This window comes from Akebia trifoliata, chromosome 16 (genome assembly GCF_017979445.1).
Source record: "Akebia trifoliata isolate Shusen 1 chromosome 16, ASM1797944v1, whole genome shotgun sequence".
Taxonomy (NCBI): Eukaryota; Viridiplantae; Streptophyta; class Magnoliopsida; order Ranunculales; family Lardizabalaceae; genus Akebia; species Akebia trifoliata.
In genome coordinates this window covers 29,813,028-29,840,039 of record NC_141390.1, presented here as the reverse complement: position 1 = coordinate 29,840,039, position 27,012 = coordinate 29,813,028, and the positions used below count along the sequence as shown (strand labels likewise).

General features: G+C 34.3%; 3 protein-coding genes across 3 annotated transcripts; 2 read left to right on the top strand and 1 right to left on the bottom strand.

The window, feature by feature from the left end:
• Positions 1-733: 733 nt before the first annotated feature.
• Positions 734-8,037, bottom strand: CPA (Subunits of heterodimeric actin filament capping protein Capz superfamily). The gene is made up of 10 exons (XM_086427521.1): positions 7,682-8,037; positions 7,477-7,592; positions 5,786-5,875; positions 5,179-5,243; positions 4,272-4,433; positions 2,879-2,957; positions 2,635-2,712; positions 1,730-1,804; positions 1,611-1,646; positions 734-1,064 (listed from the first exon to the last, which is right to left on the bottom strand). Exons 1-10 carry the CDS (start codon positions 7,794-7,796, stop codon positions 942-944), a joined length of 939 nt encoding a protein of 312 aa, XP_086283647.1. The 5' UTR covers positions 7,797-8,037; the 3' UTR covers positions 734-941.
• Positions 8,038-11,367: 3,330 nt separating this feature from the next.
• Positions 11,368-15,358, top strand: LOC147383402 (large ribosomal subunit protein uL30y). Its single transcript, XM_086428836.1, has 7 exons — positions 11,368-11,495; positions 13,154-13,339; positions 13,487-13,584; positions 14,302-14,359; positions 14,430-14,509; positions 14,752-14,854; positions 14,962-15,358. Exons 2-7 carry the CDS (start codon positions 13,154-13,156, stop codon positions 15,175-15,177), a joined length of 741 nt encoding a protein of 246 aa, XP_086284962.1. The 5' UTR covers positions 11,368-11,495; the 3' UTR covers positions 15,178-15,358.
• A 1,765-nt stretch (positions 15,359-17,123) lies between these two features.
• Positions 17,124-24,506, top strand: LOC147383401 (BTB/POZ domain-containing protein). Its single transcript, XM_086428088.1, has 13 exons — positions 17,124-17,502; positions 18,911-19,094; positions 19,244-19,312; positions 19,408-19,506; positions 19,966-20,045; positions 20,141-20,966; positions 21,804-22,498; positions 22,724-22,808; positions 22,945-22,996; positions 23,093-23,142; positions 23,735-23,782; positions 23,872-24,054; positions 24,138-24,506. The coding sequence occupies exons 1-12, from the start codon at positions 17,252-17,254 to the stop codon at positions 24,046-24,048; spliced, it is 2,616 nt and encodes an 871-aa protein (XP_086284214.1). The 5' UTR covers positions 17,124-17,251; the 3' UTR covers positions 24,049-24,054; positions 24,138-24,506.
• The last annotated feature ends 2,506 nt before the right edge of the window (positions 24,507-27,012 follow it).

Below are 27,012 nucleotides of genomic sequence, written 5' to 3'. Positions count from 1 at the left end.
TGCAAGGGGGTAATCCTATTACCACCAATTTAACAGGAGGGTATTTGTAAAATACTTATTTTTTTTTCAATTTAACGGTGTACCTAACATAATGCCACCTCATCAAAGGGCGAAGACAAGGAAAGTCATATTGTTAATCTGCCAGGGTAGACGGGGAATAAGGAGGTATTTCATCAATTTGAAAACACTGGATATCTCAAACATTTGCCACAATGTGGAGGGAAATGTCTAAAACACCTTTTTTGTTTGTAAAACCAATGTGGCTAGTATTCATCATCTAAAAAATGTCACCTCCTAGCCTGATATCGTCTTGATAGATGCAAAACATAGTATAATGTACAGTTATAAAATAAAAATAAAAAATAGTATAATATATATTAAAAGGATTTCCGCACTTTTAATCACATTAATTAGCACAGATTAAGTACTGAAAAAATATTCAAGTTGAAAGTTCTAAAAGAGAAACAAGGAAACCCAAAAGAACATGGATGGTGACAAGAACACACTCTTAATGATAAAAGACGTGACTTTGGAGAGACTAGAATGGAAGAACGAGATTCATTTAGCCGAACCCAAATCTTTAAACAAGGCTTTGATGATGATGATTAGCATGTTAAGCGCTCTCACCAAATTCCTTATTACTAACTAAAATATTTCATTAATTTCTATATAATGAAAATCATCCACAGTTTTTCACTGTTCAATATCAATGATATAATGAAGCAAACGGATATCCACAAAAGGTGATATTAAAAAAATGAGATGTACATTAAGACATGATTGAAACACTAGGGAACATTTCACAAAAAGTCGGAAACTCTATATTTATACAAGCACCGAAGACTGAAAAGGTAAATGATGGAGGAGCAGCAAACATTGATGCTCGAGGGATATAATCGTTCAAAATACTAGCTCGGTATTACACAGAAAAGAAACGCCCCTTACCTCTTGGTGCTTTTACTTTCCAATTCCAATTTTTTTGTGATGTCTTTAGTCAAACTAATTTGCAAAGTATTATGCCAAGGGAATAAAGTGCGAGTAACTGGGAGTTTCCTTCGAAGGTCCTGAAATCACCAAATGTGGAAGGAGATTAGACAATGTTGGAATGTAAAATGTACATGTAAGAGGAAAGTTCTGGAATTTTGATCTAGTTCCCAGAAAAGAAAAGAAAAAATTGTTTCCTGGTAAATTCGAAGAAGCTGAAAACCGATTTTATTATAATTCTAGGTGATTCGATAAATAAAAAAATATGACCAAAAGTCTTATACCAATAAGAAAATGGTATAGCCAACTATTAGCTGTCCAAGCAGTACATGTGCAATCATACAGATTGTCAGAATGACAGACCACCCCTTTAGAAGGATTACCTAAAAACATACAAATTAGATGATCATAGTCATCTTACTACGTGAACGAAATTTAATGGTTAGATGATTAGGATATCTGATGGGGGTGGTGATCGACAGTATAGCCTGAACTGATTGCACATGCACCAATTTAACAGTTAATAGCCAACTATATAATTTACTGAGTGGTATATGAGATTCACCAAATTTTGAGAGTATTTTTGCCATTTCTCCCGAGATATTATTCAAAAAACTAAACAGTACCTTGAAAGTGGTATCCGGCAAATTTAAGTAGGATCCCTGCCAATAAAAAATATAATAAAAATAAGAACTCTGATATTAAGCAATTAAACCATCTAATTTAATCAACAGGGACCAAATACCTCAAGAGATGCCAAGTATTCGGTTTCATGGTGGCGAATAATGCTTGTTATGGAAATCACACAATCATCAGGGGACTGAAAGGGCAACAATAAATGTCAGCCATGTAAATTACATTATAAGTAGGTTGGGAAGGTGGCTAACAGTCTATAAGAGAACAGACTTATGCTTCAATTACAATCTCTCATTGTTGGATCCACAATTCCAAATAGGAAGATATACAGTGAATGAGTCACATGGGAGTAGGAGGAGAAAAATAATGAAGGAAAAGGAAAACTTACAAACTAGAATCCTTAACAGCACACTATATACGGGTTCCGTTGGGTACCATTTTGCAGTTGAGAGGATGGAAATCAATTGAAAATTCTTACTATTGGCACTATAAAATATAAATATTAAGCCTCCCTCCAAAATGGGACATCTTACTACATTAAGGCTTCAAGGGGGTTTGAACCTAGGATGTGGATACAACACTCCACACGTCTTACCAACTTAGCTAAATTGGCACTTCAGGATTGCTGGACATATTTTCCAACATCCCAGAAAAACACCCGAGTCCCTAATGGCCTTAATGTACATTGTTCAATAATTGACTAAGAATTTTTTTAAGACGACAGAATAAAAAGGCACATTTCAATACAAAAAAAACAACATTCATTTAAAGCTTGTTTGGATACACACAACAAAGTAACGTTTTGACTTTTGAAAGTTAAAAAGTTAAAAAGTCTGTTTGGATTCATTTTAGAAAACTACTTTTAAAAAGTAAAAAATCCTTACTTTTTAAAAAGCAAAAGGAAACTACTTTCTACTTTCTAAAAGTTACTTTCTTCCTTCAATCCAAACGGGCTCTTAATGCAATATACAAAGTTAAAAGTACTGTGGTTTAGAGACATAAGATGATGACAACCTGAAAAGTAGTTGAGTCCTTGCATTCATGGTTAGCATCTAGCTGCACATTTCCTTCTTCAAAGTAATGGGCTCCCACCTGAAACAAACCACATTAGCTCTGTTTGCCTTAGTTTAGGCACACCAGAATGTGTTACAAAAACACACACTCAAAGGAACTAATAAAAACCACACAATCTAATTGATCATATAATAACTACTACCATTGGCTACTATGAAACAATGATCGGTCAAAAAAATACCACCTGAAATTTGCCTCCCAGTTCTATTATTTGCAAATCATCCTGAAACTTAATTTTCCAAACTGAGCGCCAACTTCCATTACTGTGAAAGAAAGTAAAAAAAACAGAGGACAGGGCCTTCAATATAGAATGGAAAAGTTTTGTATCCAATTCTTAGTTGTAAATACTAGAGTATGAGTACAACACCAGTATATCTTAATATTTAAATGAATCATTTAATTGGACCCCATTCCTAGTCATGAAAATCTATAAAAGAAAAACCTAACAAATTCTTTTCTGATAGATTTAGGTGTGAAGGCTGGGTTTTAACCCCAGTTCTGTGGTATTGCCACACAATTAACCAAGGTGGCACCTTCTGTATGTAAAGTCCAAATATAAATGTATTGCTAGTATTTAAATACAATCTTGTGTGGAAAAACCTACCATATACTGAAATTAGAGAAATAAAGGGTGAGGCAAGGCATTCTACTAGATTGGCCAATACTCTCAATCTCTAAGGAAATAAGGGCAGAGGACCAAAGAAGCAAAAGAAAAAAAAAAAAGCATTGGTTTGAAAGAGTTGTTCATTTTCATCCTTTGGTGAACTATGAGAGACTAAGAGGTCAACTCTAATAAAGTCACCCCTATGTTCTGATCTAAATGGTCCAGTTTCAAATATTTTTAATTGGTGCTGTTCAGATCAAATGATTCATGTGAATATGATGCATCATGTACATAGGTGGGGTACATCAAAATAATCCAGGTTTGGCTCTTAGAAACACATCAACCTTAACTAGGAGAGATGCAGGTGGGGTACATCAAAATGTATCCTCAGATATTAGGGGCTAGGAGACTTAAGTCTCCTAGTCCACTCAACAACCAACGGAACAAGATGGTAAATGGGTTTAAAACTATGAAACCTCTTGAGAATCCTAAGCCGTCTAGGTCATAAGCATCTAAATCAAACATTATTTCCACAAGTCGACAATTATTTTACTTCTATTCATTCCATTTGTGGACAAAGGTCCAAGTGCCCAGGAAGTTCTAAAATATTAATGTCAGCATTTACTTGGAAGTTCTATTCATTCCATTTAGACTAAAAGCAAAATTAATTTTAATATCAATTACTTATTCGAAAGGGGCTCACGGCCAGAATAGCTGACATTTCATTATATTTAACAATTACCTTCCATGATACACACTCTGTATTTATTTAAATTTTCCCATTGTCCCACAAAGTTTCAACTTTTTGTATGATCAATTACTTAATAAATGGTAGGTATATAAGGGCCACTCAACCTTCCTGTTATATATGTACATTAATGATAAGGTATAAAAAATTATTTTATTTTGGTGTTTAACAAAAAAGATAAAAATAAGATTACATTATTAGTCAACAAGATGTAACTTCACACACCAGAAATTTTGTGGGCTATGTCTAGCAGCAGAAATCACTACTGCAAGCTCAAAATCAGACCCTGGTCCTTCCACATCTTTTCCATTAATGCAGTAAACAGAACATACGCCTTTTGGATAAGCTTCACCAACATATTTGATAATTTCTGCATCCAGAGCACATCTGCATATGAACCAGTCAAAATTATAAAAAGAACCCTGAACTTACAAACAAGATATAATAAACTATTTAGGGCCTCTTCACACTGACCAATGTAATCATGTTCGCAAGTAGAGAGTACTAGTGTGGTGTAAACTTATGAACTATTTTATTAATTTCCTAGGCACTACTAAGCTAAATTGTACATACCCCTTTCAATCAGTCTACTTTCTTATTGTATAGTATCCTTGTCTAGTTTTCCACATTGTTATTTCTCCCATCAATATTCAAATCCCTCACTCCATCTCCATGTATATCAACAATAATAGAACTTCTTTGAGGGTTTCCTAGTAGAATATTAAAATAGGAGGAAATATCCCAATTCCATTTATCCAGTAAAGCTAGTCTGCCACCAGCTTCCAGACTGCAAATGTAGGATAGGCGTAGGGGATACTCAATTGACTATCTGGCAGACCCCATCCAATATATGCTAACCCTACAATTTTAATAGAAATTATAAAGATTTTCTTTAGGAAATGTTAAAATATCAATCCCATAAATAAAAATTATTTTCTTCTCTACCCCACCCTTCCCAGTGCAACTCCAAATACGATTTAAGTACCTCAGAGCTTACAAAGTTTCTTTGCCATCCTACAATTCCTTACAAAGAACCTTACATTTAATTGCTCTGTTGTCCAGATCAGTATAAAAGGAATTCCAAGATGATCATAGCTAAGAATATATCAAGGTCAAGGGCACTCAAACATACCGAAATTCCTCAATATACATAGATGAAAGCTCCTCATCTGCAGCAGGTCTCACCTCCGTACAGACCTGAACCAATATAGTCACAATTAAAAGTGGGTAAATCGCTAGTACAACATACATGAGCACTAAAAGGACACATACTCATGGGGCCCACATGGGGATAAGTCGAGGACTGGATTTTATTTTTTTTGTGAAGAGGAAATCATCCTCACAAAAAAAATCAGATTTTAGATCATTCTGATATTTTTCTAGTCTTATGAAAAGAGGATTACAATATGAAAATGTTATTGTCTTCTAAAATTGACCTTTAACTTGAGGTCCACACTTGACAAGGTTAGAAGTTTCAGAAAGAACTGGTTTTTACTGATAGAGTCATTCTCGCAAAAGATCAGAAAATGACTTTAATTCTAGCATAAACAAAATGGATGATAAGTTGAGAATTTGGATCATCAGTTTCACTGTTAAATTGAACTCCACATTTCACTGTTATAGTACGATGGATCAATATTTCACTGATTTGTAATTTAAGAATTCCTTCTCATGCTATCTTTCTTTGGGGGAAAAAACACTAGCAATGTGTTGGATGGTTAAGTAAGGCAGGAAATCACTTGTTTGACGTGGTCGACTGTAGCAACTTGGGCAGTCCTGGGATCAAGAAATTCAGTCTCACTGAGTTCGCCAAATGTTGTAATAAGGACCTGAAAACATATGCAGACCATGTAGAAGTGAGAAACATGTATAATGTAAAAGAAATTCATCTGCAACAAATCCAAATGCCACTGTAAATGTCTAAGCAAGAGCCCCTATGAATAGCTCGGTTAAGAACAATCAATTGTAGAGAGTGAGGATAATCCAGTTAGTCCTCCCAAGCCCCATTATATTCTGAGCAAAAGTCGTCAACTATTTCTATGTATACAAAATCAAATGTGGCGACCAAGCTACACTCTTGAGAACAGCAATTTATAGGCATCAATGTTGTTAATTAGCATATGCGACCATGTGCGACCAGCACATGTTGTTTTGCATATCCGATTTCGCACATCGCATTTGCGGCAGCATATGCTGCAAGAAAAAAAATATGCAAAAAAATATGCCATCGCATATTGGCAGATAGCATAATTTGGGGTATGTGATTTTCACTTTGAAAATAGCATATGCGAATATGTGACCGCATTTAACAACACTGATAGGCACCGAAAACAAGTGTGGCCAGATCGAAATTGGGACTAAAAAATCTGTGAATTCTCGACCACGATTAAGATTTGGAGCTTATAGTTGTGGAATTAAATTTTAAATTAGAACTAATTATATGAATTTTTAAACTAAATGTAGTTCTAAGAACAACAACTGATAAGCATTGAAAACAAGTGTAGCTAGAAAGAAACTGCGAGTAAAATCTATAAGATTTGGAGCTTACGACAGTGAAATCAAATCTTAAAACGAGCAAATTATACGTGATTTCAAATAACAGGCGGTCTTGGGAACAAGAATCGAGAGGCAATGAAGACAAGAGTGGCTAGATGTAAACTGAGACTAAAATTCTTAAGAGTTGTCAACCACTAATGAGATTCAAAGCTTATGATAGTGAAATTAAAACTTAAAATGACCTAATTATACAAGGTTTTAAACTAAATGACTCTTACAAACAACAATTGATTGACACTGAAACTGACACTAAAATTCTATGAATTATTGACCACTAATGAGATTCAGAGCTAATGATAGTGAATTTTTTTTTGATAGATTCAGAACTTATGATAGTGAAATTAAATCTTAACACGACCCAACTATACAAGATTTTAAACAAATTGCACTCTTAGGAACAACAATTGATCAACACTGAAACTGACACTAAAATTCCATGATTTATCGACACTAATGAGATTCAGAGATTATGACAGTGAAATCAAATCTTAAAATGACCTAATTATACGAGATTGTAAACTAAATGCAATCTTAGGAACAACAATTGATCGACGCTGAAACTGAGACTATAATTCTACGATTTATCAACCACTAATGAGATTCAGAGATTATGATCGTGAAATTAAACCTTAAAATGAACTAATTATACGAGACTTAAAATAAAATGCACTCTTAGGTACAAAAATTGATCGGCGCTGAAACTGAGACTAAAAATTCTCTTGAGTTATGGACCACAAATGAGATTCAGAGCTTTTGATAGTGAAATTAAATCTAAAATTGAAACTAATTATAGGAAATTTAAATTAAATGCAGACGAATTTCGATCGGTAAAACTTTAAATTATAAACAAGAAAGAGATTATATAAAGACTTACATCTCCACTTCTATTGGGCATGGCGAGAGATATCATGTGAGATTTGTTGTAGTCGGGAAAAACCTCCAAAGCCGCCATGTTATATGCTTGTTCGTCCAATAAAACTGATCGAACATCTGCGAAACAGATCAAAAAAGAGAGAAATCAGAGACACCAACAAATGTGATTGAAAGAGATACATCGAGAGCGAGAAAGAGATCAGGACCTTTGGCGACGTATTGGATTTCGCCAGCAGGAGCGTTGATGAGGAACCATTTGGCGATCTCTTTCTTCTGCTCTTCGCTGAGTTCTTCTGGTTCTTGAGATTGTTCATCCGCCATGGCTGAGGATTTCGAGATCTGAGAGTGATGCGTGTTACGCACAGTGGGCACTGTGTGATCTGTAAAGGGGGGGGACTTCGAGAGTTCAAAATGAATTTTATATATTGGTGGTGGGAACTCCGGAAAGTGGAAGGAAAACCCAAAGAGCGGAATTGCAACGGAAAAAAGAGCAGAGAAAAATGCTAAAATGCGCTGTGGTGTATAATGTTTGCCAATAGGATTAGGGACTAGGGAGTAGAGAGAGACCTGAGGTTGTCTTGGTGGCAATTTCCCGTCGCACGTGTTAATGTTTTTCTAACCAGAAAGTCGTCTTCAATCGTTGGATTCTCGACTGACGTATCAATCATAGATTTTTTTTTTTTTCCTCGGGATACACGATTACATATTTTTTATGAGAATGTGTAATTATGTATCCCGAGGAAGATATATATGGCTCTGTGTCTATGCGACATCAGTCAATTATCAGTCGAGTGCTGGTAGTAGAATAAATATTTGAATGGTGATAATATGATGCCCCTCTGACACCTGCCTAGCTATGCATTTGTGATGTCAATGAGTTGGTTTCAAAGGAATTTAAAGCCATAATTAGTATATTAGGTCAGTTTCAGTTGTTGTCGTCGATTCTAAGTTCGATTCCAAAATAAATGAAATCGAAATCATCAAAAGTTACGGGATACCCATCAATGCTAAAAAAAATATTTCAAATCATTATAAATAAATAAATTTATTTCGAAAAATTAACAAATTTACAACAAAATTATTAAATTAGATATAATTTGTTATACTTAAGATACAAATTAATTATTTTTTTCAAAAATAAAAATTTATTTTTATTAAAAGTAATAATTTTTTAAAAGTGTGACTCATGTTAAGTTTTAATCGATAATTTATATGAAAAATTGAAAAAATTTATATAACATGCATTTATTTTTTAAATAAAAAGAAATACCTTAAATCATCTATAATATAGGAAGAAATGACAAAATGAATCAATTCCAATAAAAAGGGATCCGGAATAAGAATATTCGATTTCGATTTCAGTTCGATTAAAAGGGTACTCATTGATGCCCCTACTACCCATCCATCGCAAGACCATAGATCATTTGTCTCGGTATGCACAAGAAAAAGATTTGTTATTATACGTATCTCAAGGCAATGGTCTATGATTTTGTGATAAGACGTATGAATGGTTAGAAAATCAATACATTAAATATTTTACAAAAAATATCAATAAAATAAAGGAAAATGCTGAAGTAACATTGAAATTCACATCATTTCACACATTGCTGACGTGGACATGTGTATAGAACTATAGATGCTTTTCATCAAGATACGAGTGAGAAACATATATGATTATGTGCATATCAATGTGTGAAACGATGTCAATTTCAATATTATGCCACCACGACTATAATATAAAAGGTGTTTCTATTTGCACACACTTAAATACCTTATTATACCCACTTACTCACAAAATGTCTCATAGCACACATTTTAAGGTAGGCCCTCTTCAAAATACCACATGTTTTATAATGAGTCGGTTCCTCCAAAATTTTGAAGCAGTTCAAAGTTTGACTTGTAAACAAAAACCCTTTTTTTATGTAGTCTTTCATGATACACTGAGGTTAGGTTAAGGGGCATATCACCAATTTAAAGCATAAGGGTATCTCAAATATTCATCAAAACGTATAAGGATAAATTTCTAAATATCATAAAATTGCGCAAGATCACTCATGGCTCACATTTTCCCCTTCTGGCAACACACATCAACTCAAATTGATAGGTTGCCCTAGGAACACAGTGAGAAAGACCATAAGAAGTTTGAGGCCATTTATTTTAGAAAGAGAAATATACCCCTTTGAACGGAAGTAAGTTTCGCAGACATTGATAAGGCTTAAAATGGGTCAAGTTCGGACCAGATAACTCATATTCACGTTCAAACTTTCTATCTAGATCCGAAATTGGCTCGAAACCTCTTAGGTAAAACCATATTAAAACCTTTCTTGATTTCATTAAACCCATATTTGAATCCAATTCGATTGAATAAATCAATTTGAATCGGTCAAGTCATATAATTTCAAATCATTAAAGGTTATTTCAAGGAAAATAAGTAATTTTGTGGTCATAAGGTGACTTAGGCCCTGTTCTTTTCAGCTTCAGGAGCCAGCTTTTTTAATTTTTAAGCAAAAAAAGCTAGATAAATGATGTTCGTTTGGATTTTTTTGGCTCTTGTAGATTTCAATTGAAGCCCAAAAGTAACTCCTAAAAGAAGTCGTCTAAAAGAAGCTTCTTCAAATGGCTTTTGTTGTAAGCTGAAAACGTAAAACAGTTCAAGTGTAGTTACCAAAATACCCTTCATCTTTAATCAAATTTCCAACGAATGAAATGAGATTACTAAAATACCTTTCATATTTACCAAAATACCTTTCATCTTCCAAAAATACCCTTCATTTTTAATCAAATTTTCAACAAAACTTAACCTTACAAAATAAAATGATATTACCAAAATACCCTTTATTTTTATAAATTATCAAAATACCTTTCATTTTTAATCAAATTTTCAATTAAACTTAACCTTAAAAATAAAAAAGAATTATCAAAATACCTTTCATCTTTATTAATTATCAAAATACCTTTTATCTTCCAAAATACCTTTCATCTTCCAAAATACCATTCATCTTTAATTAAATTTCCAACCAAACTTAACCTTAAAAAATAAAAGGGAATTATCAAAATACCCTTCATCTTTATCAAAATATCCTTCATCTTTAATCAAATTTTCAATCAAACTTGACCTTAAAAAATAAAACAAAATTATCAAAATACCCTTCATCTTTACTACAAAGATCAAAAGTAGTTCATAATCACTATTTTATTACCAAAACACCCTTCATCTTTATATAGATGTTAGATTGTATATTATGCAGGTATTTTCTTTATCATATGTTTATTTTTAAGAGGAGATACTATCGAATTTTCAATAGAATTATAAAATTTATTAAATTAAAAATAATTATTTTTATAATTTATATATATATATATATATATATATATATATAGTAATTATATATTTATTAAGTATTCTGCTAATTTTTTGTGCATTATAGGTGCATTATTAACATTAAGGGTATTCTGGTCATTTTATAAGAATCCAGCAATAAAAAACTGTCAAACGAACATCAATTTATAGCTTATGTGCTTCTGTAACAAATAAGCTTATGCTAGATGTGACTTTTCAGACTCTGAGCTTCTACTTCTTCCAGAAGTCAGCTTTTGGAGCTGGAGCTGGCTTCTATAAAGAACAGACCTTTAAATTCCATACATCTCTCTTTTAAAAAAAAAAAAAAAAAAAAGACTATTATTTGTTAATAAAAGATAATTTGAAAAATATAACTTAGAAAGTAATATATCATTCAAATCTAGATAGACATAGAGATGGATCTGTATCTATCTCAGATCCGACTCGGACCAAGGGATATCAACCCATATCCAACCCATATTCTAATTCGGATATACTTAGTGAACCCACTAAATTCGTATTCGGATCATTCGAATTTTTAATAAAATCCGACCCATTTTAAGCCCTAGACAGTAATTCACTGCGGCATTTTAAATCACAAAGACTCTCTGTGCTCTCTTTCTCATCGCAGACTGAAACTCTGAAGTCCTCTTCTCGTATTTGAAAACTGAATCGCAGAGGTAAGACTGAAACTCTTCTGTATTTTACATATTTTCATGGGCTTTATATTGTTTATTTATCATCTTTAAGAATCTCATTGATCTCCCAGAAACTATGTCTGTTTATTTGCTAGAGATGGTTGAAATTACTTGATCTTGGCGCTGTTGTTTCTTATAATCTTTTTATCTATCCCTGTTTTTCATGTTGTGTGGATTTTTTTTTATGTGAGTTGTTGCAGGAATGTTTTATATGATTTCGATGGATTTGTATTTTATTTTATATTTTTGATTGGTGGTTTGTTATTGTAGTTTATCATTCAATGGGTAGTTTTGATCATGAGGGGGGTTTGAGTTATTATTCACTTTAATAAACCAGAGAATTTTGCATTAATGGGTTTATATGGTTACTGATTTCTGAGTCATGTTCACTTTGATAAACTTGAAAAATCCTGCTTTATGGAATTTGTTTTGAAGTGGTGTGATTGACCTTTCTTGCATAAAAAGGGGATTTTCAGTTGAAACTATGGTGGTTTGTAAGGCCAATAATGCTCAAATCATAATAACTTGGTGTCCAAAGGTACTGCGTGGCATGCCCGCAGGCTACTGATGCATCCATGTTTTGCCCACTTTTTTGTGGTCCTACAAACAAAAAATTAGTCTGATTGATGATTTCTATCCATTGGTTTTGAGTGTTTTTTTATTAAGGGTTCGAGTGTTTTTCGCCAATGGTATTGTCTCATGATGAGAAAATATCGTATTTCTACTAGTAGAAACATCAATCAAACATGTGGTTTTGAACCTAATTGAACGCTGAACAATATTTGCTCCATGGACCCCAGATTTTTGGGATAAGGCTTTGATGACGACGATGACAACATGAGGTAGTTTGAGTAGTAAACTTTAACCTACCACTCTCTACTATAAGATGGATGGTAGTCTTGTCAATCTAAATTTCATGGGGCCTATCTAGTATATTTTCTGGAAGAAAAATGAGTGTCATCATATATAATCCTGACCATGGTTTTAAAACTCGTTTTGAGGTCTTGTCTCGTTCATGAACAAGACCGAGTCATCTCAGACAAGTTTTCAAATATGTTTGAGTTGTCTTGTTCAACAACGAGAAAAATGAACCATGGTTTTGAATCTTGTCCAATATGTTTGACTTGTCTATCCATCTTGTTGGTGGATGATACTGAGACGTATCAAACGAGTTGTCTCAGCCTCAGACGAGATTTAAAACCATGATCCTAACAGCCCCAACCATTTGGCATGATCAACACATAGGACAACCATTACTGAGCAGCAGTTCATGTTTGCTTTACATGTTAGAAAGAGAAATTAAGGTTTTGCTTAAATTAGTCTTTCCTTGTGGCATACTCTTTATTATATTTAATATTTTTTTAGCAATATTAACAACTTTAGGTGCGCCCCAGTTACTTAGCAAAAATAAATAAATAAAATTAAGCCCAATTATAGTCGAACCCACGCTCACCTGATCAAAGCTCCTATCCTTAACCATTTCTTCCACGAGTGTTAATTTTAGTAATCATGTTAACTAAGTGTTCTTGTAGAGAAAAGTAGTCTTTTGTTTCAGACTTTAAGTTCTTTTTATATTACAATCTGATATCTGGGGTTTAAGATAACTGTTATGGTTGGTTGTTGATTTTTCTGGTTGAAAGATGGGTGAAGAAGAAATCAAGGGAGGGGCTATTGTTCCCGAGTCTGTCTTGAAGAAAAGGAAGAGAAGTGAGGAATGGGCTTTGGCGAAAAAGCAAGCCTGCGAAGCTCAGAAGATGAAGAACACTGAGAACAGAAAGCTCATCTTCAAGAGGGCTGAACAATATGCAAAAGAATACACAGAACAGGTAAGATTTTTCTTTTGACCCCAAATATGTTTCCTTTCTCTTGTTGTCTACTTTGTATAGCACATCACCGTCCTAGTTAGGTTTTTTCTCTTTGAAATTATCCGCTTCATCCTTGCACGTTTTACTGGTTTTCTTTGTGATCTTCAGGAGAAAGAGCTGATCAGATTGAAGCGAGAGGCCAAACTGAAAGGAGGTTTCTATGTTAACCCGGAGGCCAAATTGCTATTTATTATCCGTATCCGAGGGTAAGAATGATAGTTCAATTATCAAAAAGGAATTAATACATAGAGATGTTTCCCAACTGTCCTTGCATCTGAACTTCTTTGTAATCCATTTGCCCATATCTCTCTTTGCACGGTTAATATTGTATAGTCGTTTGAATATAATGACTTTAGATAACCTATATCTACTGGAGTTGAATCTTGTGTTATTGTTTTGGACTCCATTTTTATTGTCTGATTTATAAATATATATATATATATATTTTTATAAATATAAATTAGATGGGGTTTCTCGTAATTATAAATCCTATACTTCGTAATCTCTAATAGAAATACAATGGGGATATTTTAGATTATTGAAATGTCATTCATCTTTGATAGAATACTGAGTCATCTTTACAATTCAATAGATATTGTTAAATGGAGATCTTAAAGATCAATTTAAAAATGGTGATTACAAGATTTATATGCACAAATAAGAAAGATAGTCTTCAAACACAAATGAGAAAATATAGGGTTGCCTTGTATTGAGCTATATCTTATAACAGAGCAACTTGAATGATACATGAAGTGTTTTCATGTCTAATCAATTTTATATTCCAATCTAAGGCCATTGGACTAGAAATGGTAACACATATTCTCAAAACTTATGATAATATAAAACATGTCTGCCTGGAGTTTTTGTTTTAGAATGGCCATTGTATTATTTCTTACTTTGATTTTCATCTTGTTTCTCCAAAGTATCAATGCGATGGATCCAAAGACGAGAAAGATCTTGCAACTTCTTCGTTTGAGACAGGTAGACATCTGTTGGGCTCTTGCTTCTAAGTTTTTCTCATGTGTGTCTCTTATAACACACTTTTTGGCAGATATTCAATGGTGTATTTCTCAAAGTGAACAAAGCTACCGTCAACATGTTGCATAGGGTTGAACCTTACGTGACATATGGGTAAGTCTTTCCTATTTGTTAATGATACCAATGTTTTATAAGAACGAGACCCAAATGTTTAACCTGCGAAAGGGATGTGCACATTCCTTTCCAGTTCAACTTCAATATGAACTAATTGAATTAACCCTAAACCCTAAACCTAATATATGTGGTTTAGGGTTTTTGAGTTTGATCCCCATTCCTTGTAAAAATGCATACTAGGTATCTGAAACCCCTTTTCTCTCATGTGATCCATTTCTCAGTTACCCCAATCTTAAGAGCGTGAGAGAATTGATTTACAAGAGGGGTTACGGGAAGCTGAACAAGCAACGAATTGCATTGACCGACAATTCTATTGTAGAACAGGTAAGATGCAATTTTGGGTAAATCGTTTCCCCTTTCCCTCCCTACTCACCCCTTCTTTCCTTTTTTCTTTTAATATATATATATTTATAAAATTAACACTTATACAGGCTCTGGGCAAGTATGGGATAATTTGCGTGGAAGATCTGATTCATGAGATCATGACCGTTGGACCCCATTTTAAGGAAGCGAACAATTTCTTGTGGCCATTCAAATTAAGTGCTCCATCAGGTGGTTTGAAGAAGAAGAGAAACCATTACGTCGAAGGTGGAGATGCTGGTAATCGCGAGGATTACATCAATGAATTTATCAGGAGGATGAACTAGATTTAGAACCCCGCATTTATTTGGTACATTTTTTTTTTCCAGTAAGTTGAATTCAGATTATGGATAATTTTTATACATGAACCAGATTGATGAGGATGTTAGAGCAAAGATCATGGCTTTCTAAAACAATTGAGCTGGATATTTCATTTTAATGCTTACCATCTGATTTTTCAGACCAAAATGGTTGGATTACATATGCCAAGTACATTTTTTTTTCTAGACCTATACTCCAGGGGGTAGAAATGTCTCGTGTAGTTCAAATGAGAGGGTTCTTCAAAGTTTTTTCCCTCCAATGGTATGGTTTTGGGTTGTTTTGCCTAGTACTCCAATGGACTTCTTTAGACCCATAATGAGAAATCCTCCAATCCAATGGTGAGGACTCGCGCCTGTCCGACTGTCTATTAGTTAATCAACATTTTTAGCTGCCAGAGTTGGCCCAGTGTTTAATGTTTTGCCTACGTTTTTATGATCTCAATCGAGTAATCTCAGTCTGTTTCTTAGGGGATAGAATTTGCAATTTATTTTGGATTGTTCAGGTGATCTAGCAAAGTCTAATCTTGTGGTTCTCCCTCTTTCCTTTCTTTTTAAAAGTGATTTTGTATTTGTACTTTTGTTTTTCTTCAAATTTTATGTTTCTTTTTTAATTTCTCACAAAATAACATTATTAAAAAAATATGTGATGCGATTGATGTGTCATGTGCACAAAACCACAGATATTTTTAGAGAGCTACTATTGCCACACCAACTTTTACTAATGCTAATCAATTCCTATAGAAATCTCCAATAACATTAAAAAGTTTGAGAAGGTTCGAAGTGTCTCAAAATGTCTTGGTCAAGAAGAACTAAGATAGTCTTGATTGATTTTTCTCATGACTAAAACATTTTAAGATGAGATTTTAAACATTCTTTTACATCATGATGATCATTGTTACAAGTCTTGTTAACAATTTGGAATACGGCAAAAATTCAATGCCTGAAAATTCGAGTTCTATTTAATTTTGAATTGTAAAAGCCCAATCTAAAATTCGATAAATAGAAAATATGTGGCATATGCTTCATACTTGTATTGTCTGTCTCATTTCAAAAATTCGATAATAAAAAATTGGGTAATATGATAGTGATGTTAATAGTAATGGTGATGATGAAGTTGATGACGGTGAAGGTGAAGGTGGTGATATAGTAGTGATGGTAATAATGATGGTGGTGATACTGAGGTCATTGACGTTATTGTTTCATTGATTTATAAAATAAGATCAAAATCAAGGGATAAATCATTAATTTGAAAAATTAAGATGTAATCTCAAACAAATGTAGAAGGTTATGTCATTATTTTTTAAAGAGAAAATGAAATTTGTCACAAAAAAAGATCGATTCCTCCAAAATTTTGAAGCATGATCACTTCAAAGTTGACTTGTGCTACACGTAAAAGTATACACTTTGAGCAATAGTAGTATTTTCCTTTTCCACCGAGTTCTATAAAAAATTCGTAAAAAAAATGCAATTTATTCTTTTTTAACTAAAAATACATGAATTATTCATAATAATTCAATAATACAAAGAATAATACTTTCATTAAAAAAATGAAAAAATTCATGACTTTTATGAGAAATAAACCAGAGATTGCCAACAATTAATTATTTTAATAATACTTACATAAATTTATTTAACATAAATTCTATCCAAAATTTATTTAACATAATTTATTCATGTTGAGCCAACGAAAAGAAATTTTTTTGGGAGGAAAATATCAAGGGTTTTTGTCAAGTGGTCATTTAGGTCATTTCAATTAGTCTCTCAAAGAAGACGAGATCAAGGGGTATGTCATTAATTTGTAAACACAGGTGGGTATCTCAGATATTCAATAAAATGCGGAGGGATATGTCTCAAATTACCCAAAAATAAACGCACAAAAAATCCCTAAAAAAAAAAAAAAAACCCTCTAAAACATAAAATCTACACTTCCTTGGACCAATCGGCGTTTCTCAATTCTCTTAGAGGTTCATTAATGGCGATCGTCTCTCTTTTCTCGTAACAAACCAGAAGAAGAGAACACAACAACAATACTGAGAGAGAGATGGAAATTAAATACTCTAAACCTCGTTCGTTCGGGACCTCCATGAAAATGGTGATCCCTCCTTCACAACAGTCCGATAATGATCGAAGCAGTGGAGAATTACGAGCTCTAGATTGCAATCTTACCTCTCTCTGTGACCACATTCAGATTGAGGGTTTCAATTTGGGCGTGTTTTCCGACATTATAGTCCAGGCCATGGGCTCTACTTATCATCTCCATCGTTTAATTCTCTCTCGTAGTTCGTATTTCAGGTAGGTCATCACACTTTTCAGATTTGATTTGCGAAAAATCAAATATTTCTATGTTTAACTTTAATGTCGAGACATTGAAATCCATGATTTTCTCACGAGTTTCCACAATATTCGTTTTAGTGAGCTTGATTTTGAAATCGATTAGTGATTCTTAGTCGAAACCCTATTAAAGTTTTGATTTTTCGTTTCTTGTTGTTTTTCTTCGAGGAAATGGTGGTGTTATTGAGCTGGTAATAGTTTAATGTGTGTGGTTTATCTTGTAGGATGAAACAAAACAGTTACTATTAGATAATTAAAGTCCATTGAAGTTGTAATTCAAATGTTCAAGATTGAATCTTTTTAGCCTTTCGACCCTCTAAAAATATTGTTATGGTAATTGCTGTACTTAGTAAAACAGTAATAGTTTATTATGGTTCATTGAATTTTCCATTTGGATCATAAAACTATTTTGGGCATGAAAGCACTTGAAAACAAAAGGTTTGTTGAGGGGTCTGAACCTTTTCTTGAAGATTGCTTCAATAACACTCCATAAAGTATCCCATTTCCATGAACTTTTGCTGCCTATTTCCAAGATAAGGTAATTGACCAATCTCCCCATCATTTGAAGTCTTATAAAGCTAGGATTTGAACAAAATATTCCCTCAGCCCCTTCTCAAAGAATCTATTGAGGAGATAGCCTTCCACAAACCGTATTCTTTAAGCTGACCCTTTCTTGAATTTAAAGCTCATAGGAAGATCTTCATACACTGTAGAGATGCCTTTTCAAATATTTTCACCGTAGGCTAATATGGACATTAATACTTATAATTATAAAAACAAAAAAAAGATTTTAAAAAAAGGTAGTTGGAACTTTAGTATAGTTTAGTAACTGAATTATATGTGCCTATAACCTGGCCTCCAATCTCCTTTGAAGATTACCCCTCGCCCCATTCCACATAGTATTTTTTGTATCATTTATGTCACTCCACATGAATTTCCTTTCTAGATTCTTTGACCTTAAGAAAATATAAGTTGGAATGGTGAAGACAGAGTGAAAGGGAATGGGAAGACTCTGATCTTCCCCATAATGTGTATAAGTAGATGAGTAGAAAGATTGTCTCAATAGTTGACTTCCCTGGCACAAAACCAAATTGGTTCTCCAATATATTTGTTTGCATAATCAGTTCCTTCATTATGAGCAAGTAAACATGCATCGTGCATGGTTAAAATTCATACCTCTTTATAACGATTCACCACTTTTTTCCTTTTTGTTTCCTGGATTTATGTAGTCCGTTAATTAATTTTTTGCAACTAAACACTCATGGGTATGTTTGGGTGTGCGGCATTACATTGAAAATTGCAACTAGAGAATATTCACATATGAGATGCTTGTAACTTACATGGTGAACTCTTTTTTCTTGTCTGACAGAAACATGCTTCAAGGTCCATGGAAAGAGGCTACTGCCCCAACTTTGACATTGCATGTCGATGATGACAATGTTAATGGTGAAGCGATTGCAATGTCTTTGGCGTATATGTATGGGCATCACCCTAAGCTTAATGATGGCAATGCATTTCGTGTTCTTGCTGCTGCATCCTTTCTTGATCTTCAGGTACCTGACCGCATTTAATATAGACTTGTAGCTCCGCCCTTCCTGAAAAATATTTCTATTTTCAACATTTTCTTATGGGTTCCAGTATTTTGTGCACATGTACATATTTAAGTTCTGTCTCTAATATATCTTGAGGACTTCGCTTGCAGGATTTGTGTGCAATTTGCACAGACTTCATCATATCTGAACTATGGACCTCAAACTTTTTGGCATATCAGGTGTGGTCTGGCTGCTTGCAGCTTGTCTGCCTTTGTGTCAGAATCTATATGCTTTCATTTCTTTTGGATTTTACTTGCTTCTCTTTATGATTCAGGTATTTGCAGAGAGCCAAGATTATGGTATACATGGGGAACGTGTCAGAAATGCTTGCTGGGGTTACCTTTGTCAAAGTGGTGCCATGGAATTGAAAGAGGTGTGGGATGAAAATTGGTATTAGTTGCAGATGAATCTATTTTATTGTGTGTTGTCTTTCTAGGCCGATAAATAATAATATCATATAAGTTTAATACGAAGTTTTTGATACAATTTGAATTCATTTATATAGTTCCCAGCTTATCCAACAAGAATAGTGCAACTTCCTTATGCTCTTAGATTATTTTTAAATTCTATGCTATGAACCTATTAACAAAAATTTTGTAGCATTTCTATTCCATTTCGTCATCCACGTTTCAAAATATAGTTAATATAAATCTAATGTTTTACAAAGTTGACAACTCCTTCACATCTTCAATTTAAGCATATGATCAGTTGCATTCACTGTTTGAAATAGAAATCCAATTTTTGGGTAAGCCAGATCCTTTGTTCTATTAGCTTATGGGCACTGGGTCAGTTATACTGAATATATGCATGATTAACTTGGGTATGTCATTAGGTGCTCCCTAAACTTTCATCTCAAACTTTGTATGCGCTGCTCACCTCAGATGAACTGTGGATTCCCAGTGAAGAGAAACGGTAAGGAACATTATAACTGCGTCTAAATTGGATTTTATGATTCGTGGACATAATCCCTTTGAAACTCAATAACACTCCGTGTTTTTCTTTTAAAGGTTTGAGCTGGCATTGTACATACTACTTGCGAAAGGTTCCTTCTTCCAAGCAGAACATCTTGAGCAAGGAAGTTCAAGTTTTGAGACGGGACCAGGCGCTCAGAGTGATTATTCTGAAGTAAAGGGGAAGAATTTAATTGATGGAAGCACTAATAAACAGATAAACGAATCCCAACTAGGACACATTAGCTTAAATGATGATCATGAAGGACATAAAACTGCTCATAATATTCTGGTTGAGCTTGCGGATTGTGTGGTTGACTTTCACTCTGGGCTGTCTGAATCCAAACCACACCAATCCCAACAAGCTGATTTGGAGTCAAGATATCCCTGCCAATCCCAACAAGCTACATCTTTCACTAACTCATTTTCAAACCCAGATGGAATTAGAACATCTTGTTCTTATGTTGAAATGCTGAACGGTGTCGAAGCGAGCAGAACGGGGAACAATGGTGTGGCTATGGAGGGGCCATCTGAAGAAAGCACATGTTACCATTTAAATAACAATAGTTGGCTTCCAAGTGACCAATCAAGGCTGTGCTCTTCTGTGACCTCTTCATGTAATGGATTTATGCCCAACGAGTGGGGAAGATGTAGCGTGCCTCCTTCATGGGGTGGCCGGATTGTAGGCAGGAGACAGGTGAAAAGTTATGCAAAAGGGAACTGTGGAGTCCGTGGGGAAGAACATGATGCATTTATCAACATCTTTGAAGGGGGTTGTCTTATATACTGCAACATGTCTTTTGAGGAACTTTTAAATGTGAGAAAGCAGCTTGAAGAATTGGGGTTCCCTTGTAAAGCCGTGAATGATGGTCTTTGGCTACAGGTCAGAATTCAAATCTTTTTTTTTTCTTGCAAATATCTGGTCTCCATATGACATGTCTACTGTTGTATAATGAATGTCTGCAAGACAGGAGAAAGAGAAGAAACCATCCTTTCTGCCTTGGCTTTGTATGTGGAACACACGCAAGGGTTGGGGATCCACCATTCAATTAGTTGAACCTAGGCACTCTTGTAGTTCAGACCTATGCTACTCAATTCATTGGTGCCCAATTCGGTTCATATTGGGTTCATAAAATCAAACGAACCATGAACCCACCGAATTTTGATTGGATTTGGCAAACCAAACAATTTTTTAATTGATTTGGTGAACCAAACCAATTCATTATATTTAGAATTGGACTATTATACTAGTTTGTTTCTATTTACCTTAGAATTTTTTAAAATTATAATTGTACTTATAACTTGTATACTTAAATTATATACATGCACTAGAGAACCAATCTAGGAACCAAAGCGAACCAAGGAATGGATTATCTCTGCCTACCCCTACGAACCAGTTTCATTCTAGAGTGGTGAACCATGAACCCAAATTTGAACTGAGCGAACCGACATATCAGGTGAAATAGGTTCAGACCTATCATACTCTTTTGGACATTGAGAAAGAAAATGATGAAGGTCTATAGAAAGCCAATCCTATTGGTTTCTAGCATAGATCTCCATTACAGACCTTTCATTAGGTCGGTCCCAACTCCGTTGCCTGTGTGCAACATGCAGGTAGGGCAGGTTTGCATCCTCCCATCCAGATATATAATGTTACTAATGGTTAAGAGACTTATCTTACAAATGTGAAAATTCTGACACCCATCTACATTACTTGTAGATGCTTCTAAGCTACAAGGTGCAAGAAATTGTAGCTGATACGTGCAAAAATTGCTGCTATACAAGTATGGCCTGTGCATGTAGGCAGTCATATGGATTTTCATTGGGAGCTCCTACCACAGGTTATTACGTGCAAGAGCATGATCGGAACAGCCCACCTGGCAACATGGGGAATGTGTATGTTGCTGATGCTGCTCAAGGTGAAGGAAACAGCTTTTCTAGGCCCGTACGAGTGCACGTTAGGGGTCCTATTGATGGGCTTGCCGGCATTGGCCGGGGGGCCACTTTAGTGCCTGCCACTGCTTGGCAACCGACACGTTTTGTCTTTTCTCGTGTCCCATTTGGACTGGGCAACAGAAACTGTCATTTGTCTCTAGCTAATGATGAATCAGAAGCTAGAGCTGATCTCAATGGAGAGCTGTCTGGAGATGGCTTGACAGCTTTGGTTGGCCTTAGCCAAGGAGGGAGCAATGTTGTTCCTGTTCATGGAGAGCAAACAGAGAGAGGGTATGAACCGGATCTACAAAGCCGATTTGGTGGAGCTTCAGGTCCTGGGCCAAGTACTAGCAGTATTCCTGTGCAGATGCTAGAGTCACATGAGCCTACTATTGGGTTAGAGTGGGAAAATGCCGATGCTTCTTCTATATCCCTGGATATGAAAACACCTTTGCGCCATTTCCCTCCTTTTCGCTTTGGGTAGGTCATCTAACATCCTCTTAGTTACTAATTCAACATTTCAATCTACATCAAAGCCATTGAAGCCTTATCCAGGAGATATATTTCAATCTTCATTTGTAAAAAATAATAATAAAAGAAAGAAAGGAAAAGAAACTTGATGTTTGACTTTCTTTTCTAATAATTTAACTTCTTCAATTGATCAGTCCTTACTTTTATATTGTATAAATGATGCACTGGTTTCAGGGTAGAATTTGAGGATGTGGACAGGCTTACTGATGGTCAAGTAAAGCACTCACCAGAAGTATTTTATGCTGGTTCTTTGTGGAAGGTATTTCATATAAATTTATCTTTTAGTTGATCGTTTTATTTTTGTAAATTATTTGGGTGGATCACTTCAAGCATTCTCCTGTTTGTCATCTTTTGGCATAAATTTGATCTAATCTGATTCTATGGAATATATATAGGTTAGTGTACAGGCTTTTAATGATGAAGACCCTCAAGGACGTCGTACTCTTGGTAATGTTCCACTCGGTAGAAATGTCCTCATTATATAGATGTATTCCATTCATTAGGGTAAATGAGAATAGCCGTTCTATTTTCTTTTTCATTCAGGATTATTTGTGCACCGGCGGAAGGCAGAGATTACTGATTCTCTAAGAAAGGTCAGTCCCCTTGGTAAATTTAAGAGAGTTGCTATTGGCACCCCAACTTTTAATTATTACAACCCAATTAAAAAAATGGCTGAGAATAAGTAAAAGTCTCTCTCTCTCTCATCCTAATTGTAAACTACTGTTGAATTTGTTTGAATATGTTATAATGCTCTGTAATGTTGAGGTAATAACTTAAACCATGTTGAATGGTGTGTTTTAATCTTCAATTAGGGTGTGATAAATAATTTAAGAAATTGTGGCTAATTAGTAAAAATTGGGGTGCCAATAGCAGCTCTCTAAATTAAAGCTCTTGGTGTTTTGTGTCCAATCCAGTCATTTTTCCTCATGTTGTCAAAAAAAAAAAAAAACCCTATCCATACTGGCCAACTTGATGCATCTCTTGGCCATGAACCGTTGTATTTCTAGATTTTCAAATACTTTCATTGGGCACTCAGGATCGCTAATTTGGATGATTTATACTATCATCCAAGAAATAGCAGCCAACTACTGCATGATCCAGATTGCTTTGTAGGTGGGACCGTTGGTGCCATACCAAAGTCCTACCTTTCTGTTAACCTTCTTTTTTTTTTTTCCTTTTTTGTAGGTTCATATGTATGTTGATACTCGGGAAAAGGTTACTGCCCGTTATCAGGTAGGCCAACTGTCTTAGCAAAGAACTTTCAACTTTGTTTTCTTTTTCTGTTGAAGACAGACAACTGAGGCCTTTTATTTTTGTTTTAGTTGATTTGTCCATCAAAGAGAGAAGTTATGGTATTTGGAAGCTTTAAACAAACTGGGACTCTGTTACCAAAAGCTCCAAAGGGATGGGGTTGGCGCACAGCTTTGTTATTTGACGAGCTTAATGATCTCCTCCAAGGTGGGGCCTTACGCGTGGCTGCTGTGGTGCAGCTTGTTTGAGATGAGGTAACATTTGTTTCAGTTGCCGAATTTTGTTACAATTACTTACATTAGGCAAACTCAAACGACTTATCTTTTCTTTGTATCAGCTACAATTGCAAACAAACCCAAACCCAATCATTTTGTACTCACAGAGCAAGCATCATCGATGGTGTGAGAACTTGAATGTGAACTGCATATGTGGTCCATTATTTTTGTTCAAAATATAGTGATCGTGAGATCCTTCTGGTTTGCACGAGCGTCGTTTCCCCATTTCATTTCTCCTCTTTAGCGTTCCAGGTTGGTTGATTATGATCTTATATGCTTTATTGGTTCTTCTTCTTCTTCTTCTATATTGTTATATTGTCAATGTTAAGTATTGTGTATAATTTATGTCCAAATTTGTAGTTCTGGACTGTTGACAATAATAAGCCTAACCAGGGCGATATATTAAATTAAAACTCAGTCCATTATCAGAAGTGAATTAAAAAATTGAAAATGTGGATTGTGGATTTCCTTTGCTGGTATTCCACAAGTCTTGGTGGAGGGCAAAACCCATGTAAATATATAATGTTGCATAAGCTTTAATGTTCTAATGAGATCATGGTTCTAAAACTCGTTTTGACATCTCGTCATATTGGACGAGTTTTCTGATACGTTTGAGTAGTCTTGCTCAACAATGAACTATAGTTTTAAATTTTGTCCGATACGCTTGACTTGTATATCCATCTCGTTGGTGGATGATACCGAGACGCATCGGACGAGTCCCAATTTAAAACCATGAATTAGATTTGAGTATTGTTGATCACAAGTCCATGTTAATTAATCTTTTAAAATTAGCAAAAGCCTTTTAATTACATAAAATGAAATGACTCTTCCGCTTATAAGCAAAATATTCCTGAAAATCTTGCTCCCATGGACCATTCGTGTATCTATATGTATCATGATCTCGAGAAATAAGATGATCGAACCATTTCCTTCTGACCCTTTGTCAAATTTAATAAATGGAATGATGGTTGATCGTATATTTCATTACAGAAAATTTAGATTATCAATTTGAAATTTTCATAGTAATCTCTTAAATCTCATGCAGACGTAAATACTGGCCCTTGGTTTGCATAGTAGATTAACTATTCTATAAATTAATGTAATCGTTTGGGGCCCCTAGAGGATGCTATATGCCTATTTTACAATTCTTAAAAAAAAAAAAAAAGGAGTGATATATTGTTAATTACCCAAAAAAACCATTAGTTTAACATATTATTTATTTATTTTTAAAATAAAATTTAAATCGGTGACAAATCTGTTTTTGAAATGATTTAAAAAAAAAAAAGGTTTTACCATGGTTTTAAAATTTGGTTTTGCGTCTCGTCCATGCCAGATATCAAGTCGTCTAGGACAAGTTTTTCGATAAGTTTGAGATGTCATTCAAAAAAATGAAAATGAACGTTGTATTTTATATCTCATCCAAAAAATTGACTTGTCCGTTTGTGTCATCCATGCTTGATACCAAGACGATACCATGGGTTCTACCGATCAAAAGAAAAACAAACACAAAGTTCGACAACCGTGCGCAAGTATAAGCTCTAGGTGATGGTTATGATGATTTCAAATAGTTTTTGGAGAGGAAAGGCAGCTGTCATCCAGAAAATGGGTTATTAAGTCTTGCAATGATTGTTTGTACTTTGACTTGATGCTATAAATTTTATTTTTATAGAATGTTATTTTGCTGAAAAGATACATTTATATATGGTTTGACTTTGTTTTTTTATCAATATAAAATATATAATTATGTATGAGAAGATATTCAATAATATATTCTTTTCACCCCCTAAATATATCGTAAACTTAGAATAAAAATCTAATGTATTGTACTTTACATTATGGATACTTTTTTTTTTTATATAATTTTTCTCATTTTTTCTAAAGTTTTCCTTTGCGGTTAGACCCATACTACGACTTGGTGACTATCAATATGTAAAACCTTGAGTTTTCGATTTATATCTCGAAAAAAAATAAATAGTGGAATTTTAAGAAAATCCTAAAAGTAGGATTTAGGGGTAAAACTTTAGGATGTTTCTGATAAATTTTAATGGAATCTGACCTCATCATTTGATTCAAAATGATCGAAAAACATACTTTAACCTATGAACACGCTTACATGCGAGTTCGAACATAAAAGTTACAAAATCCTCGATAATCGAGTTAGGCCAGGTTAAAATAATAATTTTTTTAAGAGCAAGAATTGTTAAGATTCGATCATATCATTGGGTTCGTAATGAAAAATTATTGAACATGGACTATTTACTTGTCATTTTTGAAGATCAAAAAGTCGAATTATCGTTAAAAACGAAAATGACATCAATTTTAGGGTCGCATCGAGCAAAAAATGTAAGTTTTTGTTAGAGAAATAATTTGGAGAAATTTACCACACCATTAGATCTGAAACAAAAAATTAGACGACATGGAGCATTTATTCGTCACTTTTGAAATTCAGCCGGTCAAGTTATCGTCGATCAAAACAATAGGTAAAATACCGATTTCGTCTTAAAAATTTATATAAATAAATTTTTTTTAAAAAAATCACTATTCATCTTTCAAAGTCGTTCAAAAACCAACCAACAATTTAAAAAAAAATTATTTTTTTATTCGATTTCTACCTTAGATTCATCATGATCGGGTCGCCGTCGACTTCCGACGCAGAAAGAGAAAACGTTCGCAGCCTCGTTCTCTACAAAATCCACCCAATTTCCTTCAATTTTCTCGCCTTTTTCACCCCGTATAGTCAAAAATCAACCGTATATATATACGGGGGTTTCGTAACTTCGACCTTGGATTTCATCTGTTTTGGGGTCAAACTATCTTCCACAGCAGAAGGGAAAAAAGACGACGACATCGAGATCTTCCAAACCACTGGACCATATTTAAAAATCAATTGCCTCGAAGTTCGATCCATCTCGATTTTCGTACCAACCATCTCGATTT

What these genes read in the sequence shown, in the direction of transcription:
- LOC147383401 (XM_086428088.1), top strand. Translation starts at nt 17,252, where the DNA reads ATGGAAATTAAATACTCTAAACCTCGTTCGTTCGGGACCTCCATGAAA. An exon ending in CATCCTTTCTTGATCTTCAG is followed by an intron (nt 19,095 to 19,243) that starts GTACCTGACCGC and finishes CTTCGCTTGCAG; the next exon opens with GATTTGTGTGCAATTTGCAC. An exon ending in TTACTGATTCTCTAAGAAAG is followed by an intron (nt 23,143 to 23,734) that starts GTCAGTCCCCTT and finishes CCTTTTTTGTAG; the next exon opens with GTTCATATGTATGTTGATAC.
- LOC147383402 (XM_086428836.1), top strand. Translation starts at nt 13,154, where the DNA reads ATGGGTGAAGAAGAAATCAAGGGAGGGGCTATTGTTCCCGAGTCTGTC. An exon ending in CAAAAGAATACACAGAACAG is followed by an intron (nt 13,340 to 13,486) that starts GTAAGATTTTTC and finishes TGTGATCTTCAG; the next exon opens with GAGAAAGAGCTGATCAGATT. An exon ending in ACAATTCTATTGTAGAACAG is followed by an intron (nt 14,855 to 14,961) that starts GTAAGATGCAAT and finishes ACACTTATACAG; the next exon opens with GCTCTGGGCAAGTATGGGAT.
- CPA (XM_086427521.1), bottom strand. Translation starts at nt 7,796, where the DNA reads ATGGCGGATGAACAATCTCAAGAACCAGAAGAACTCAGCGAAGAGCAG. An exon ending in CATAGCCCACAAAATTTCTG is followed by an intron (nt 2,958 to 4,271) that starts GTGTGTGAAGTT and finishes TTTCTTTCACAG; the next exon opens with TAATGGAAGTTGGCGCTCAG. An exon ending in TGCCGGATACCACTTTCAAG is followed by an intron (nt 1,065 to 1,610) that starts GTACTGTTTAGT and finishes TGGTGATTTCAG; the next exon opens with GACCTTCGAAGGAAACTCCC.